Here is an 18,835-nt window from a genome sequence, read left to right on the forward strand (position 1 = left end):
ACTAATAAAACAGGAGAATGTGTAGAAAAGTGTGTAAAATATTTGTGTAAAAAGCGGTTCCAAATTCAATAGCTTGATATTGCAGACAAAAAAAAAAAAAAACACTGCCACTGTATGGAAGAGTTTATTGGACTTTAATATACCACTGCTGATACTGAGGTTCAGGGCCTTTTCATTTTAGATAAAAAATAAATCCACCTAACCATGATGAATCATTTTCGGATTATTTTCCTGTATAAGTCACTGAGTTTTACAATGTCATGAATAATAAGGGGAATAATAACAATAAATAACAATAATAATAATAAAAACTAAACAATCAGATTCATGGCAGATTTATAGGCCCTAGCCTACTCTCTTTTGCATTTTCAACCTTTGAGAGTGCTAGCCTACAATTTGTACTATTCAATGTACTGCTACAACCATATCATATAGGCTACATATTGCAAATTAGTGTGTGTGATCCAGCTTTCCCCCTCTTTTTCAATTTTATTGAGAGAAATTTTGATTATTTATTGAAATTCATAATTCGGTTGATCATTAGAAGATGTGTGAAAAAGTCAGAATTGTTCTTTGTAGGCCTATTTTACTTGAACCGAACGTATACGCATTGGTACACTTCCATTCGAAGGATTTTATTTGGAGTTTTAAACTACATACTATTATTTTGAAAATTGATTTAATTTGTTTTGATTGTATGTTTTGTTTAACTTGATAAGCTCCACACTGGTTTGGCAGCCCGTGTGTCATTGGATGTAAAACCGCGTCCTCTGTTGGTGTAGCTTTCCGTCCAGCTCCATTCATGGTTTCCAAAGTAGGTTAAATTGTATATTTATGACGAGGACACGTTGATCATTTTGATAATTCATTATATTATTTTATCAGTTACATTAGTCTGTAGGCCGATTTGTATCACAAGTTACTCTAAATCTAACTTATCATCAAAAGACAAATGCCTAAAACTAGGCTACTCATTTTAGATCATAAAAAACTTAGATCTACCTGCACATAGTCCCACGATTGTATTTAAATAAGAGTTAATTATGCATTATGGATCATTTATGCTGCACAACCCAAATATCCTATATGTTCTGTTGTGTGCAGGTAAATGAACATGGTGCACTTGATAACGTGATAATTTTTTAGTAGGCTAAATAATATTTCTGCTTCTCAGGCTGCCCATTGTGATTCCCATTGTTTGTTTCAGGGAGGGCAACAACAGGTGCAGAAGATGAAGCAATTGTTTGGTAAATGAGAACCATGAAGAACAAGTTGTACTTCAACTCACCACACATCAAAAAGCTCCTAAAACGTTTTAGTTTGTTTTCTTTGGCAGGGCGTGAAAGAAGAGCCTGGCCGCAGGACACATGCCAAGTGTTATGAATATTAATTTGCTAAGGCAAGCTTTTGCTCAGTATGAAAACATGAAAGTGATGTGTGTTAGTGTGGTGCTTATATTCCACTTCTGTGCAGGTTAAATGTTCACCACAACGGAAGACGAGAGATGTGACTTTGATCCAAGCATAAACTGTTATTATAGGCTGCAGTGGGTGTCAATCACTCACTCTTGCTGCTGAGACGTGCTACTGTCATTTAAGAAATGACAGTACATGCACTTAACTTTGTTATCTTTATCTTATTTATTCAAACAGAGGAGCTCTGCCTGGAGAAGCATAAGGAACATACAGTATTTATACTGTGTGTACTGTTCTGGTGCTTTATCACATGTCTGTGGCTGACAGGATGAGACAACATTTGCATAGCTCATAGATGGCAGCTTTCTCTGACCCTGTGTCTTCCCGCCCATACTGATCCATGTTTCTTTATGCAGGCATAGCTCCCAGGATACTGCCACTTTACAAGGTAGCTCTCGCTCAGCCTCTTCTTGCTCCTTTCCAACATCCCTCTTAAATGGATGACATTCATTCAGGACTCAAAAATGCCTCAGAACTCAAGCCCAAACAACTTCTCATGCAGTTCACTGACAGGATAGTTTAGACTTGGAACAGAGAGAGAGTTGAAGTTGTCTTGTAAGGGCAGTGTTCAGTTGGATTCAACTGATGGTTTATCATCAAAAGCTGTCATGCAAATGAAGAATCGAGAGAAGCCCCCGACACAGCTTAGGTTGTTATGGGCTCTCATTGCGTATTTGCACAGAGGATTTGGATCATTATTCTGGCAAAAGTGAAGGGGGTTTCTTTCTTTGGAAACTTGTTAAGAAATGCAGTCAGACGTCCAAATCATCTTCAGTGTAAACCATAACCTCTTTAAAACTTTTAAGGTCAATCTGTGACTTTATACACAGAAATGAGCGAGTTTCCATGAGTTTGCTCTGAACATGCCTATAAGCATGTGCGTAAATTCACCCCCTCCCAATGTGAATCACCATTGGCACATGCAGCCATATTCCATTACTTACAGCCGTGTACCTGAACAACGGTTGAGAGGATAAACATCAGACTGTTTGTTTTGTTTGGAGTTTTTCTGCCATTTTCAAACCGCTCGAAACTGTGATAAAACCCTGAAACAATAAGGCTTTTGACTTTTCTTCCTTTCTCCATCTTGATTGCCTTTTAACAGCTGCCTGGTTTTGGAGCGACTACAGTCAAAAGAAAAAAGGGCCTCCAGACAGAGCAATTATGGTTTTATTTACCATTCCTACAGCTCCCCCCTTTCTTTGTCTTATTTTCTTTTCTTTTTCTCTCCACTTTGTGATCATTGATCAGATTAGCTTCTTCAATCTTACATAAAAACATCAATGTCAGATGAATAATAGTGGGTGCCAAACAATTAGGTGTAAAAGATACCATGGCAGTAAAGGGATAATTCACACCAACAGCAGTTCTGTTTCCTTAATTAAACGAGTGCTTTATGTGCAAGGGGAAATCCAATCTGAGTTGCTTGTAAAAACCGAATACTTAAAAAGTTCTGTCTCTTGATTCGCATATAAAGTGGAGTGTACATGTTTCACTTGAACTTAATGAAAGACTTTACAGTCAAATCTGATCTACCAACAGCTCGTGTAAAATGTGTTCAATAAAACACCCAATAACTGTCATTTTAAAAGGGTGACAGAATAGGAAATAAGTGTGTGAATGAAGATAGCTTCCCTTTTCACATTCAGGAACAGCCTACAGAATCCACCTTTGAAGTGGAGTAAAAAAGCGGTTGCCCAACAACAAAACAAAGGGCTCATTGTCTGAACCCTGCAGCTGACATGCAAAGCAGCGGAGCATTCACAGAATGCAAAACATGCTCATATGCACAATGAAGCCACTGATCTGGTCGTGTAAACTGAGTTCATGACGATCGATTTCAGACACCGAGTCATCTTTCAGCAGTTTTGCTTCTTAGGTCAAATTGGTGGCACCACAGGCAAACACACTGTTAGACAGAATAAGCATCTATCACTTTGAGTCCTCGGGCAGGGGCATGTCTCATTAAGACACTCCTGTGGCTGCACAATTACAATTTGGAAACAGTTTTTAAAATCCTAGAACATCCCCTTTTTTCATCTGGATCTGCAAATGTAGTTGGGGGTCTGGTTTCACTCAGCACAGTTATTTAGATTTAGACATCAGACGGGCTCAAGGTCAACTGCAATCTGGTTTTATTGCCTTGGGGTATTTTCATTCAGTTGATGATCTTGCTTCTCATAAAATATGTTACAGAAAATTATTCTATGTGTATGACAGCATCTTTGCGCCACCAAGTGGTGGCCCAAAGGCTTGGTTAATAACTCCAAATTGCATCTACTTTGAAAGCAGCATTTCAACAACACGGACATACAAACATAAGCAATACTGTTTATTACAATGTTATATACACAAATGCAAGTTGTATTGAATATATAAATCCAGAGAGTTTGAAGAGGGTTGGTTGTTGGCATGAATATAGAACTGACAACCATAATGGAACATTGGTTAATGAGAAACATACATTCATAAAACAAAAATAACAGCAGACTTAAAACCCCAATACTATACAGCACTCAAAAAGTGCTAAACTTCCACAGCAAATTTAACCATCTGTTCTGTTATTCTGATGCTTCAATGCCACTAAGGCCTCTAGCCTTTGATTGGACTGCTTCTCATTTCTGACAAGCTGCCATTTCAACAGTGCATCTCCAACAACATTCACTGACTCAGCTAATGTGTGTGTTGCTAATACATTGTGAACACTCCCTTAAACATGGAAACTGAAAAAATCCAACCTTAACCCAAAAATCTCTGTTACAGTTAAAGCTGCATATTACATTAAAAAAAATTACTTTGAACTCTGAACAGTAAACACTTAGGTTAATAGCGCATAGAAAAGCATTGGGTGCTCCCACTTAAACCAAACTGCATCCACTAAAAAAAAAAAATGGATTTGGTCTTAAGTAGTAGCAGTGTAAAAATATACGAAAATATGTTATTGATATCATCAGTTAAAAAAGTGACTTAATATATTTACCATAGTGCTACCAAATGAATTGATTAAGCTCTATAAAGACATGTAAGGGTAAGGACATGGGATATGGGATTAAAATGCCCAAAGGCTGACATGATTGGTCACAATCATGTGTTAACCTTTAGGCATTTTAATAAGTTCAGCAGCAATTGACAAGGTTGGCTTTTTCCTCCCTTTGTTTATCCACCGCTTGGTCCATTGCCTCCAGAAACCTCTCAAGAGTCACTGTCGATGTCTGCAGGCACATTAACTACATTAAAAAAACCATCCACCCATTTTCCTTTTACACATTGTAGAAAAAAAATCAAATAACTTCTTACCTTTACAAACCGGGCGTGGGCTAAAAATGGTAACTTCCTCAGTGCTCTCCCACTCAAACCTTTGCTTTTTCTGGAAAAGAAAAACAGAAACATTACCCTCTAGCTGTTCCAGTTCCTTGCAAGCACTTGATGTTATGATTAGAGGACACAGAGAGGGTGTGATATGGGGAATATTGCATTATGGGAGGGAGGCTGTACTCACAGAGAGATATTCCTCAGGTTCAGACTGTGTTCAGACACCTCACTCTTTGCGAAGTCCATCGTCTCCAGCTCAAATATGGTGAACAGCTGCTGCCGGGGGTAAATGATCTGGCACTGCAACAGGTCACACATCATTTAACAGACACACAGTGGAAACTCTTATCCATCAACTCCGCATTTTAAATTGAAAGTGATGCTTTTTTTTCTACCGTTACTGCTTAATCTTTTTTTAAACACATTCATAATAAAGTTAACAAGTGTCTCAATGTGATATATATAATTAATATTTCCCACTGTAATATTACACACACTGCCAACATGTAACAATCTTCACTGATCAGCAGATCTACTTTTAAGTCCAAAAAATACACTTTATGCACATGGAAGGATAGCCATGCACATGTCTTCCATAGCAGATAGATTTGGTTTGTTTAAATGCAAAGCAATTTATTGCAAGAAAGTTCTGGAATCCAGTGTGGTCAGCTTTGGTATTAAGTGAAACGCTCAGTCAGCACTATTCATCTTATCACATTTCCATCACAGGAAAGAATGTCTTCACCCCGGTTGAACTCTTTGACTATATTATGTCACTGTAAGATGTATGTGCACTTAATGTCTCTCTTCCGTCACCTTCATCAGCTCCTCCAGGCAGGAGAGGTAGATGTTGTAGATGCCCTTCTCAGATGGAGGTCCAATGTACTGCTTGATGTCAGCTCTGTCCACAAACGCCAGGTCTATCTTCTCAGTCACGTTGGAGGTCGTCAGGATCACCACGTTGGAATGTCTGAAATATGAGTTAACGAAAATCCAAAATCAAAACACTGATGGGGAGGAGTTTCCAGTAAAAAGAACACTGATTAATTAGTGATTGTCAGAATATAAAGACGTTTGTAAAACAATAAATAAACGACGTTTTCCTCCTGACCGTTTGATCTGGTCCAGCTGAGTGAGAACAGAGTTGACCACTCGGATGGCGTCGGAGGGCTCTGTTCCCGCCTGGGACGCATTCCTGGCTGCTGTCAGACTCTCCACCTACCCGCCACCAAAACAGGTTCACAAAACAGACAGGACTTAGTCACAGCAGACAATCTTGGACATGGAGAACACTACAACAAGTGCACAGAAATGATTCAGTCCCCCACCCCCCAGTGAATCTGGAAGATGATCAATGAAGGAATGTATTTAAATGAATGTATGACACGTCGACAAGCCTGATTACATGCACATTTCCAAGAAGCGCATTTTTACCTCATCAATCAGAACAAACACAATAGCATCTTTGTCATCGATCAGTTGTTGGATCTTTTGAAACATCTTCGTGACCAGCTTCCCGCTCTGTAACACCAAGGCACAATTAGCTAAAAAAAAATCATGTCAGTTCCAGCTAAAACATCCTTCATCTGAACAACTTAAGATGATACAAAAAAGCGTAGCCAGGTGTACCTCTGAGAACCATTTTGAGAACAAGCTGTGGCTGTTTATCTCGACAAATTGCCCATAGGAATACCTGCAGGGAGAGGAGGTGTATTTTGAAATAAAAACAAACAGCCGACTGTAGTTACCGTCGCAGCAGTTTAACTAAAATGAAAATTGCCTTACCGACTAGACAGTCTGATTGACAGCTTCTGGGCAAGAGCTTTGCACAGTGACGTTTTCCCTGTGCCCGGAGGACCTGAGTGTGGGCAGACACAAAGTGATAAATCACATATTTTACGCACATCATTATGTGAAACAACCTCAACCAATTAAAAAAATATGACTGCGGTTTCTCTGGAGTTATTTACCATGAAGCAGCACAACACGGTTCCACGAAATCAGGTTGCTGTTAACATTTTTGTCCGAGAAGTACATTGTAGTCGTGATGTAATCCAGGAGCTGGAGGAAAAATCCAAACAATGTTAAGTTTAGTCGTTTGAAAAAGGAATGTCATTTTCACTCATCTCTCAACTGCTATTACAGTTTTTACCTGGGTTTTGACTCCTGTCTCGTATACCAGACTCTCCCAAATCCCATTGAATTCAGCTGTTGAATACAAATATAGGTTCAGTTATTTTAGGGTTAGGATAACAGCTCATCCAGGTAAGCTCCAGATCATTTCTGGGTCACATAGCATGCGTGAAAGGGGTTATAAAAAATATATATGACTAGTTTATCATTATTATTGTTATAAAACAATTGTAGTCTTCCAAATAACAGAAGAAGAAGGCTTTACTTTGGTCAGGTTGGATTCACATTGATTAGAATGGATACCAGCAGAGAAAAAAAAGAGAGAAAAAAAAACATTCACATAACATTTCTTAGACTGCGCCTGCTGCATAACCCACTTTTCCAATGCCCATGCATATTAGAAGAAGACCGATATATCTAACGATATTATGTTAATCCACATATATCGAAATGGGTGTATTTCGGCCAATGAATAATAAGAAATTGCCGTGCAGTATTTCCAACCTATGTTTGAGAACATTTTAGAAATTATCTCTTTATTAATGTTGTTAGTTTAGTTTATTTTTTAAATCCATAATTTGTGGACAATTGATAACAGTATTCCTCAAAAACCCAGTCATCCAGTGATATCATAAAACACAGGCGCCCCCTTGTGGGCTCAACATGGTCATGCATGAGGACTGAGATGAGAGCAATGTACTTAGCCATGTTCCAGTGAATAATAACAGTGTGTCACTGTCACATACATTGATGAATGAATCCACGCTGTGCACATCATCCCTTCAAACATGAAGATCTAAAAAGCTTTTACAGCCACCCTTGCATTGCCTGATTTCAACTGGAAATACATCAAGGCAAATGTTTTCGCAACATGCTGTTCAATTCAATGTGCTGTGCCATCCTCTACAATAACCAGTGTCACCTGCGGGAAGCAACCAGTGATTGGCCGCCGACAGCTCCTCATCCTCCTCCAAACTGAGCGTGCTCGGTCCATCCTCACTCAGAGTGAAGATGTTAACGGCGACAGAGCAGTTCTTCAAATCAAGGGGCTGCGTGGGGGAAAAAAGTTCATCATGAAATAATAATTAACAAACAGCTGCAACACATTACTTATTTATTATGAAAAAAAAAGACAAAGATGATTGAGAACATTCCCAAAGCAAACCAAAATGCTATTACGGACCTGTGTTACCATTTCCTCCAGATCAACCAGAGCCACAGACTCTACATGTTTCTGCAGGAAGTCTTCATCAAACTCTGTCCACCTGTAGTTTCCAAAAACGATGTTGTGGCGATTCAGTAGAGCCAGAACATGCAGCTTCACCTCAGACACTTTAGCTGTGCTGGAATACAAACAAGAATGGAAAGAATTATCATAATTTTTTTAGAGATGGGACCAATCCAATATCAGGTGCCGATGAAGCTGTATAATTTAGCCTCATATATTGATGTCCCTGATCCCTTTTCAGCACATTCTCTTGTACTTTGACGAAGCTCTTGCTACTTAACAGGTTTCATCATTTGTTGTTATTTTGGGTGGGATGCTTATTTGATAGGGTTTTTTCTTCATGTGGATATCCAACTCTCTACACATGTCTTGCACTTATATTATAAATATTCACTTAAAAGATATTTATGAAGAAGTTGTCTGCAATTGCACTGTTCAAAATTCTGAACACATATATACAAACAATTAAAAACATTTGCTTTAAATTACATAGCAATGTAATGCCTTTTTGTACATGTTATAATGTGTTTTAGTAAGAAGTGCTATGTGGTTAACTAGTCTCATGTAACCTTATTCCACCACCAATAATAATTTAAAAAAATGACTGTGTGTGTGTTGTGTGTGTGTGTGTGTGTGTGTGTGTGTGTGTGTGTGTGTGTGTGTGTGTGTGTGTGTGTGTGTGTGTGTGTGTGTGTGTGTGTGTGTGTATTTTCTGCCTCCGTGGTAGGCTGTGTTATTGGTTGTAAGTGCTGGGCTCCATCATGTATTCACCTGCGACTTTTCACATGGACCTCCACATGGATGTTTTCTTTCGGGTTTCCCACCTCCATTCTGTCACCCTCCATTCTTGTATATCTGTAGACATCAGAGAAGTCGGCCACAGCTATTAAAGAAGCAGCATTCCTCACGTGTAGAACTTAAGCATTATGAGGAAACGTTTGCTCAACCAAAAGTCACCTTTCGAGAGGCTAGTAGGCGATGTAGCTAGCTAACAGAGCTGGCTAACATCCCTCAAACATTAAGAACAAAAGTTTGCCTGATAAATAAACCGATACTTACACCAGTAACGTTTTCTTTATGTATTACTTGTATCAACAAAGTGATGGTACACCTAGAAGTTATCGACGGTCCGCTGTTCCTGTAATGTCTCCGACTCAAGTCCTCGCGCTGATTTTTTTAACCGGAAATACAGTTTGTTTTCACATGTCACATCCGACTGCCACTAGCTAGCTAACAAAGATTTTAGTAAGAAGCATTAGCCACCATCGGCAGCATCATTGAAATACACTTAACACGTCGGATATAAATACGGAGTAATGGGGAAAAAACACAAGAAACATAAACCGGAGTGGCGAACAGTTGACGGTACATGAGTGCACATTACATATGTTGTAACAGCAGCGCTTTTATTGCAGCTAATAATGTTAGCTTAGCTGACTAGAAGACAGCAGATTTGCGTAGTTGTTGTTTTTAATGTAAATGGTCTATTGTCTATCCTAATCTACCAACACAGTGCCCATCGCTCGGTTCCACTTTCAGCCCACGTTGGAATAATCAGGGTTTCTGCCATGTCCCTAAAAAGGTCAAAATGCAATTGTCTGAAATGCAGGGCTTATAATGTCTGACAATTACTTAAACTAATCTGACAATTAAGCCGTTAGCGTTACTTTTGCAGAGTTATTTAAGTTCAGTCCAACTTTTAAATATGTTTTGTGTGTGTATCGGTCTCGCTGTTGTAAGAACAAAGAAAACATAGGCTGTTGTAAGAACAAAGACAACATAGAACCATATAATTCATGTTTGTGCATTTTCTGCACACAATCATTTTCTTGCACTTTTTTTTGCTTGTATGGGTGTGAAATAGATCACAATTTGCATTCATAATGTATTTTATTTTAGAGTCTTAAATTGAACTTGTTTGGACTGTAAGTAATTACATTACCACAAACTCCAGCTATGGAATTACATCCAACAGAACAACACAGCAGGATACAGTCGACCCAATCACACACATTTTATAGTAATGAGTTTTTAGAGGACAGACTACAGAAGCTACATTTTATTCCGTCTCTTTTAAACAATACACAATCTATTCAGTAACAGACCAAACTTTTCAGTATTCCTACCATACTAATTTCCCACATGTGTTTGTTTTGGCTGTAGACCATGAAGACAAGGCTCTTGAGAAGCCCCTGAAGCTTGTGCTTAAAGTCGGAGGAAGTGAGGTGACAGAGCTCTCTGGTTCGGGCCACGACTCCAGCTACTACGATGACAGATCAGATCACGAGCGGGAACGCCACAAAGACAAGAAGAAGAAGAAGAAGAAAAAGTCGGAAAAGGATAAAGACAAATACGTGGATGATGAGGAGAGAAGACGCCGAAAGGTTAGTGTACAGAAGACCAAATAATATTTGACCTTAAATATTGTCACTATAAATGAATAATTGCCTTTGATTGTTTTCATTCAATCCTACAGGAAGAAAAGAGGAAGAAGAGAGAGCGAGAGCAGAATGAATCGGAGGCAGCAACTGCCTCAGCCAGCGGTGCTGGTGTGCCTGTTGAACCATTTACACTGCCAAAAAGTATAAGTATTGGATTAGAGGTGAGTAAACTTAACTTAAGCCTGAGAATATGACCAATAAGTTATCAGTGATTTGACTGGAATGTCACTAACATCATGAATGTATCTCAACAGCCGGAGGAGAAGAAAAAGAAGAAAGAGAGGTTTGAGATAGAGCCTGAACTGGAGGGGTTTCACCCCAATGTGAAGGTGGACGTAGAGCAGCAAGGAGACCGGCCGGTCCGATTATGCAGGACACAACCAGGTATGACTGCCTGTATATGAGGACATCAGATTTTTTTTGGGCAAGCACACAATTTTATTTGAGAAATTGTTTATTTGTTTATCTGCTTTTTTATGTTTGCCCTATGCAGAGAGTGAGTGCACTCCTCGCCAGCAACTGCTGGAGCACTTTTTGAGGCAGTTGCAGAGGTGAGTAATGCACATTTTGTCTAATTTCATCATCCACCTGTAATGTCAGCTTCGGACATTTGCCTGTTACGCGCCAGTTGCAGAAAATCGAGCTCTAAGAATAGAAACATTTGCATTTGTTGTTTGTTCCATGTTACACATACATACTAAATATTGTAGGGTGCATTTAACAGTGCTGTTTCTAGGTCCACATTGCGATCTATGATGTGGTCTGGTTCACAAAACAATGAAGATCTAGTCAAATTAATCCTATTGACCTGACGGATGATAACGTGCCCCAACATGATTAAATGAGACTTGCATTCAAAAAGAGGAGTCTAAACAGATCTCTGTGGTAGGAAATCTAAATTACCCTTGAGAAATGAACAATACATCATTCATATAACAAGTTTTTCTTTTGTTATATTTAATAGAAATTCAGAGTACACTAGAGATCTTTCACAGCTGTGGAAAAAAGCTGCCCTATTGGATGGTGCAAAGGGTCGGACCAAGAACAAAGGCCAATATACAAAATATAGTTTACACAATTTGATGGAATTACCCTCACAGAAGGCTCACAATCAAGGATAAAAAGGATCCACAGCATGATCTATTGTTTCATGACAAAGAATGATAAATGCCAATCAATGACACTGAATGATGAATGCATGCACATGTGACTGACTGGGCCTGTGTGACTGAAGACCCCTACGGAGGAGTACTGAGATTAGGAGCGGCTCAGAGCGGTTAGGTGCGCTTAAACCGTACCCTACCCAACTTTTGGCAAATAAAAAGCCAAACTACCCGGACCGAACCGGTAGAATGTGACAAGAGGTCCTTCAGAGTGACAGCTTATTTTGCCTGATTTTATTACATTTTAATGGATTGTGTGTTGTAGAAAAAACAGTTTTTATTGATATGAGAGATTATTTAGTGTTGCTTTTGATGAAAAAAGTGATTTCAATCATTAAAGTACATTTCTAATAGGTTTTATTGCATATGAATGATTGAACCCTTCTCTGTGGACACACTGTTTTGGACGTTGTGAGAAGATAACAAGTGTCATACATTTGACATAATAATGATACAATTAAATTATTATAATAATAATTGTGCTCCAGACATTCTATTCTTAATCCCTAATAACATCTACAATTTCAAATATGTTTACTTTTAAACATTAACAGCAGTTAATATTGGAAGACAGCCTTTTGTCCCGCTTCTCAAGAATCACTGATATATGAACAAACGGTTATAACAGAATAATATGTTGAAGATTATATGATAATTTGACAAAACAATCTCAATGTTGAAACTGTACTGAATAAAACGGATGGTGGATCACTTGTCTTTCCAGGAAGGACCCGCATGGCTTTTTCTCATTCCCAGTAACAGATGCGATTGCACCTGGTTACTCAGTCATCATCAAACATCCTATGGACTTCAGCACCATGAAAGACAAGATTGAAAACAATGAGTACAACACAGTCACAGAATTCAAGGTGAGGATACTATTCAACACAGAGAGACATTTGTGATGGTGAATATTTATTTTTTAAGTAAAGTACACAACAGTATGTGTGTGTGTGTGTGTGTGTGTCAACAAAGTTTGTCCTCATACCTGTTTGAACACTCTTTGGCTTCAAGGCGGATTTCAAGCTGATGTGTGACAATGCCATGGTGTACAACCGACCAGAGACTGTCTACTACAAGGCTGCCAAGAAGCTTCTCCATACGGGATTCAAGATGATGAGCAAGGTAATGAGGTTGAATGGAGTAAAAATAAATACATTTCTTACACCGACTTTTTTGTTACCCCATCCATCTTATCTGTTTGACTCCCAACTTTGACCATTTTAGTTGTCATGTGGTTTGACTTAACTGAAAAGTCAGTTATATCTCGACATATAAACAATGTGATTGAAGTGAATTGCTTTGCATCTCACAATATGAGAGAATATCTACCCTGAAATATATTGCAATAAATTCTCCAGTTTTCATATACATATGTGTATATATTCAAAGCACTTATTTTCTAAGGCATAGCAGCTGAGCAGTATGAGCCCTACTTACAAATATTCCCCATTCAATACATGAAGTCACTTATTTAAATGTCAACGACCAAGTGCAGAGATTGTGGCATTAAAAGTCCTTTCAGAATTGGCCGTATCATCCAAAACCTAAAACAGCACAATGTAAATTCTGTTTTTAGGATGGATTTTCCCTTTAAAAACATCACTGTAATCGCCAACAACTTTCAATTCCATCTCCTCTCTTATCCATACATCAGCCGGTTTAGCCGAAGGTTACGCTAAGCGTTGCCCCTTTTCCCTTTGCCTTATGTATAGGAGCGGCTGTTGGCTCTAAAGCGCAGCATGTCTTTCATGCAGGAAATGGACTATACCCAGCAAGCAGCTATTTTGGGAGATGAAGACCTCGGGGATGATCTACCTCCCCCAGAAATAATCCCCATCCCGGTGGAATCGGCCAAGAAATCCAAGAAACAACCGACCAAAGACATGAAGGAAGAAATCAGGTATTTCCTCATTGAATGTGACTTTTTGTTTACTTTTTAGGAATGCAATCGTTAAGGCCAACAGGGATGTCCTGAGTGTTTGATGTGCCGGTGTTCTAGCACTTAGTCAGTACCATGATCAACTTTTGTTTTTGTCACAGTTACCTGTTTGAACCCGAAGGAAATGCTTGCAGCTTGACTGACAGTACAGCAGAGGAGCATGTTATCGCACTCGTCGAGCATTCTGCAGATGAAGCTCGGGACCGGATCAACAGATACATGCCCAACTCTAAGGTTTTCCATTTTTCCTTATTGTGTATACATTTCAATTCTTACATTTCTAGCAGCCATAGCTTATTGACATAAAATGACAAAGACACACCTCAAGGAGTGATTTTCCACTTTTTTGCACCTTTTCCGAAAAGGTCCAACTAGCTCATCTTTAAAGATACTAATAGTTGCCTTTAAAGATGAGCTAGTTGGACCTTTTCGGGTTGAAGATGGCCTCAAAATCAACTCCCAAACCTACTGCCAGTTTCTAGAAGATACTTTCTTCAAGCAGTGGTACAGGAAAAAGTCTGCATCTTTCAAGAAGACCATGATTTTTATGCAGGACAATGCTCCATCACATGCATCGAAGTACTCAATTGCATGGCTAGCCAGTAAAGGCCTTAAGGATGAAAAAATAATGACATGACCCCCTTCCTCACCTGACTTAAACCCCATTGAGAACCTGTGGGCCCTGCTTAAACGGGATATTTACAGTGAAGGAAATCAGTACAGCTCTCGGAACAGTGTCTGGGAGGCTGTGGTTGCTGCTTTACAAAAAGTTGATCGTCAACAGATCAAGAAACTGACAGACTCCATGAATGGAAGGCTTGTGACAGCTATTGAAAAGAAGGGTGGCTATATTGGTCACTGATATTTATTTTTGACATGTCAGAAATTTTTATTTGTAAATTTTGAGTTGTTTTATTATTCTCACTTTAACAGATGAAAATAAACAAGTGACAAGTGAATTTTTTTTTCTTTTTTTTATTTAGTTGCAGAATAATTCTGCATACTAATAGTTGCCTAATAATAGCAAAACATATGTATATTTTCGTAAGAAAGACAAAACCTCACTTTTACTTTCGTAAACATTCAGGTTTAGGTTCTTTTAACATTTTGGATTGACCGAGAGCACTGTAGTTGTTCAATAATAAAATTAATCCTCAAAAATACAACTTGCCTAATAATTGTGCACACACTGTAGGTTTTGGCCCCTTTTGCATGAATTCCTGCCTCAATGCGGCGTCGCATGGATGCCATCAGCCTGTGGCACTGCTGATCGTCACCATGCCATGCCACATTAATGCAATAATTCATGCAAAATAAGAACCCAGACCAAGTATATACACTCAACAAAAATATAAACGCAACACTTTTGCTTTTGCTCCCATTTTTCATGAGATGGACTTAAAGATCTAAAATTCATTCCAGATACACAATTGTACCATTTCTCTCAAACATTGTTCACAAATCTGTCTAAATGTGTGATAGTGAGCACTTCTGCTTTGCTGAGATAATCCATCCCACCGCACAGGTGTGCCACATCAAGATGCTGATCTGACATCATGATTAGTGCACAGGTGTGCCTTAGACTGTCCACAATAAAAGGCCACTCTGAAATGTGCATTTTTTTGCTTTATTGGGGGTCTGGGGACTCAGAACCAATCAGTATCTGGTGTGACCACCATTTGCCTCATGCAGTGCAACACATCTTCTTCGCATAGAGTTTATCAGATTGTCAATTGTGGCCTGTGGAATGTTGGTCCACTCCTCTTCAATGGCTGTGCGAAGTTGCTGGAGACGGCTTATGGTGGAGAAATTAACATTCAATGCACGAGCAACAGATCTGGTTGACATTCCTGCTGTCAGCATGCCAATTGCACGCTCCCTCAATGCTTGTGGCATCTGTGGCATTTTGCTGTGAGACAAAACTGCACATTTCAGGGTGGCCTTTTATTGTGGACAGTCTAAGGCACACCTGTGCACTAATCATGATGTCAGATCAGCATCTTGATGTGGCACACCTGTGAGGTGGGATGGATTATCTCAGCAAAGCAGAAGTGCTCACTATCAGACATTTAGACAGATTTGTGAACAATGTTTGAAATGGTACAATTGTGTATCTGGAATGAATTTTAGATCTTTAAGTACATCTCATGAAAAATGGGAGCAAAAACAAAAGTGTTGCGTTTATATTTTTGTTGAGTGTAGTAGATGAATGAAAAAACTTATGAAAAGAACGACATTTCTGTATTATAAATATTTGTTTTGATTGGCCTTATGGAATATTCTAATATTTTGAGATGCTGGATTTCTGGTTTTCATGAGCTGTAAACCGGAATCCTGTAAATTTAAACAAAAAAATGCCTGAAATATATCACTATATGTCTAATATATCTAGAATATATGGAACTTTGACTTTTGGAATTAAATTAGATTTGAAAAAAAAAGCTTTTCCATGATATTCTAATAATATGAGTTTCACCTGTATATTGTTATTGCTCTGTGTTTTCAGATGGGCTACCTGCGAAAAGAGCCAGACAGTTCTCTCCTCTATACCGTTGTTAATAAGCTTAATCCTGATGCAGAAGGTTTGTCATCATTGTGTGGTCTTTTAAACATCTTTCAAAACCCTCTGTCCACAAAGGACCTGCACTACTTTTTGAGAAATAAACTAATTGTTCTATTTCTTTTTTTTTCCCAGAAGAGGAGACTCATAAAGTGGATTTGAGCTCTCTGTCAAATAAGCTCCTACCTGGATTAACAACCTTGGGTTTCAAAGATGACAGGAGACACAAAGGTATGGTGTGTTTTTTGTTGATTACATTCATATTAGTTATTTAAATGGTAAATAGTAAAATACTTTAAAAACATCACATATCAGCCTATAATCTTACCTTGCTCTGTGCAGTGACATTCCTCAGTAGTGCCTACAACACTCAGAGTCTTCAGAAGAACTCTGTGTTTCCGGACCTGATTTCTGATGAGGTGGACATGCTCTATTCGGCCTATGGAGATGACACCGGGGTACAATGTGCTCTCAGGTAGTAGGGGGGACTTTTCTGTCATTGGTTAAACTTAACACATGGAATGATCTACTGAAAGAAGTGTGTCACAGTTTTCAGTTTGTAATGGCTCCCCTTTCCACCCCAAGCATACAGGAGTTTGTCAAGGGCTGTGGAAGTGTCACCCAGCGTTGGGTGGACAGCCTCCTGGACAAGATGACCGCAGACGACCACAGTAAAGCTGTCAATCAAATACGACAGGTATCTGACCTTTACTTTAAATACTGCAGGATATATTATAACACACGTCCTACCTCTCAGTCTCCAGTGTTTTCTCAAACTGATTCTACCACATCTGTTTAATGTGATTTTATAACTGCTGTGTTTCTGACGCTCATTTTAAAATTTCAGAAAAGAAACATGATGCTGAAACCTGACGAAAGCAAATCCAACATATGTGACATGCAGGTATGCAATTTTTTTTTTTTTTTCGAAAATCCAGTGAAATGCATTTAAATAGTTGCACACTATCTAACTGAAGAGATTTTTCTCTTTTTCTTTTCAGATGGCAGATGGTCCTGGCGTGGGAGAGAGTGGTTCAGTTCTGGACTTCATGTCAATGAAGAATTATCCCGATATGTCTATGGATATATCCATGCTGAACTCATTAGGTGATTATCCCCATCAACACTCTATATGGCTGCATTTAAGACCTATTCATTGTATTGTTAATGTAACAGCTACATTTCCGACATGTGCAAAAGGCTCAGAGTAAAGCCTTGTGAGAGTAAGATGTGAGGAGTTGCTGTCTTAAAGGCCATGTAAACACGTTAATCCTTTTGAAATTCTTTTACTACATTTTGAAACACACAGGAGTCAAACTACTTAACACAATCAGAAATGAACACAATCAGAAATGTTGGACATGATCACCCGCTCTGTTCTTCAGCTTATAATGGTGGCAGTGATAATTTTTCTCTGCAAAAACAAACATCTAAATATATATCTTAGCTTTCCTAAAGCTAGTATAGCAGGGGTCAAAACAAGGTAACAGTGCAATCTGTTGTGACGCCACTGTCTTTGTGCATCTATAAGTATTAATAGCAGTTGCCCATTGCCTCCTTCTTTTGATGTGTGATATGCAAACCGAGCCTCACTAAAAAAGGATAGGTGTGCATTATTTTATTTAGTTCTTCATTCGTTGAATTGTTCTACAGTGAGCTCATCGCCTCTCTCTCTCTAAATCAGGTAAAACGGTGAAAAAAGAGCCAGGGAATGAGGAGGGCCAAGCGCACTTTGATGATGCAGACAAACTCATGCAGGAGTTCCAGGAGGCTCAGGTCGACAGAGTCGGTTCCAGACCTTCGTCCAACCTGTCCTCCCTCTCCAACGCCTCAGAGAGGGACCAGCACCACTTAGGTATCTCCAATAGGAGTAGGACTAAACAATAAGGCACTCCGGAAAGGAGAACTGCTAATGTTTTTTAGTGCCAATTTTGTTTTTGTTTTTGTAAGAATATTATTGTCAATAGAACAAGCCATAATACTTAATTACATTTACTTCATGGAAAATGTCCATTGCTTTCAATTGGAATAGTGACACCAGTGCAATAAAATAAGAACCATAATCTCTTCTATCCACAGGTAGCCCATCACACCTGGGCGTTGGTGACCAGTCTGAAATGGTTCATGATCCCTATGAGTTTCTACAGTCTCCGGAATCAGAATGCACACCCAACAGCTGACCACACACACTTCCATTTTGTTATCCTTGTGTGAACAGCACTGGGCACTAGGACCTGGACTGTTACAACACTATGAAGGCAGCGGGAGCCTCTGACGTGTTTTAAAGACTGAATATGATTTTACAGACTGTTAGTAGTATAATTGTATGGTTTTGTATATGTGCAACACTTGAACCAAAAAAATGCTTGCACCTGTATTTATAAATGGCTGTGGTTCAATAAGCAAGTGAAAGCAAATAAAACATATTGGGGAAGCAGCTGTGAATGCAGGAAGTCTGTATCAGTATTCCATCATTTGCAGTTAATGGATGTTGTAAGATTGTCCGGATTCAGTTAAGCTGCATTGCTGAGTCCTCAGATTTGTGCAGCAGTAAACTTCCACTCTTTTACTGAGCAACTCT

General features: G+C 38.9%; 2 protein-coding genes across 4 annotated transcripts; one reads left to right on the forward strand and one right to left on the reverse strand.

The window, feature by feature from the left end:
• Positions 1-3,838: 3,838 nt before the first annotated feature.
• Positions 3,839-9,325, reverse strand: trip13 (thyroid hormone receptor interactor 13). Its single transcript, XM_080039499.1, has 14 exons — positions 9,208-9,325; positions 8,920-9,003; positions 8,104-8,263; positions 7,843-7,969; positions 6,940-6,995; positions 6,758-6,848; positions 6,573-6,645; positions 6,417-6,480; positions 6,222-6,308; positions 5,899-6,005; positions 5,604-5,757; positions 4,975-5,087; positions 4,773-4,842; positions 3,839-4,687 (listed from the first exon to the last, which is right to left on the reverse strand). Exons 2-14 carry the CDS (start codon positions 8,991-8,993, stop codon positions 4,592-4,594), a joined length of 1,272 nt encoding a protein of 423 aa, XP_079895625.1. The 5' UTR covers positions 8,994-9,003; positions 9,208-9,325; the 3' UTR covers positions 3,839-4,591.
• A 62-nt stretch (positions 9,326-9,387) lies between these two features.
• Positions 9,388-18,680, forward strand: brd9 (bromodomain containing 9). 3 transcript variants are annotated; one of them, XM_080038874.1, is made up of 17 exons: positions 9,388-9,513; positions 10,312-10,532; positions 10,625-10,750; positions 10,844-10,973; positions 11,083-11,140; positions 12,477-12,621; positions 12,767-12,877; positions 13,468-13,655; positions 13,796-13,928; positions 16,201-16,276; positions 16,390-16,485; positions 16,597-16,729; positions 16,840-16,951; positions 17,102-17,158; positions 17,256-17,361; positions 17,939-18,109; positions 18,334-18,680. In XM_080038874.1, the coding sequence occupies exons 1-17, from the start codon at positions 9,465-9,467 to the stop codon at positions 18,432-18,434; spliced, it is 2,013 nt and encodes a 670-aa protein (XP_079895000.1). In that variant the 5' UTR covers positions 9,388-9,464; the 3' UTR covers positions 18,435-18,680. The 3 variants fall into 3 exon arrangements, with proteins under 3 accessions (XP_079895000.1, XP_079895001.1, XP_079895002.1); XM_080038875.1 differs by having other exon boundaries at positions 16,393-16,485; XM_080038876.1 differs by having other exon boundaries at positions 13,510-13,655.
• The last annotated feature ends 155 nt before the right edge of the window (positions 18,681-18,835 follow it).

The sequence above is a fragment of the Ammodytes marinus genome (assembly GCF_949987685.1).
Source record: "Ammodytes marinus genome assembly, chromosome: 13".
NCBI classification, from domain to species: domain Eukaryota; kingdom Metazoa; phylum Chordata; class Actinopteri; order Uranoscopiformes; family Ammodytidae; genus Ammodytes; species Ammodytes marinus.

Coding starts and splice junctions, on each gene's coding strand:
- brd9 (XM_080038874.1), top strand. CDS start 9,465: ATGGGGAAAAAACACAAGAAACATAAACCGGAGTGGCGAACAGTTGAC. Junction 11,141..12,476: donor TTTTTGAGGCAGTTGCAGAG/GTGAGTAATGCA, acceptor TTGTCTTTCCAG/GAAGGACCCGCATGGCTTTT. Junction 13,929..16,200: donor GATACATGCCCAACTCTAAG/GTTTTCCATTTT, acceptor CTGTGTTTTCAG/ATGGGCTACCTGCGAAAAGA.
- trip13 (XM_080039499.1), bottom strand. CDS start 8,993: ATGGAGGGTGACAGAATGGAGGTGGGAAACCCGAAAGAAAACATCCAT. Junction 6,849..6,939: donor AGACAGGAGTCAAAACCCAG/GTAAAAACTGTA, acceptor TTTTTCCTCCAG/CTCCTGGATTACATCACGAC. Junction 6,646..6,757: donor CCGTGTTGTGCTGCTTCATG/GTAAATAACTCC, acceptor GCCCACACTCAG/GTCCTCCGGGCACAGGGAAA.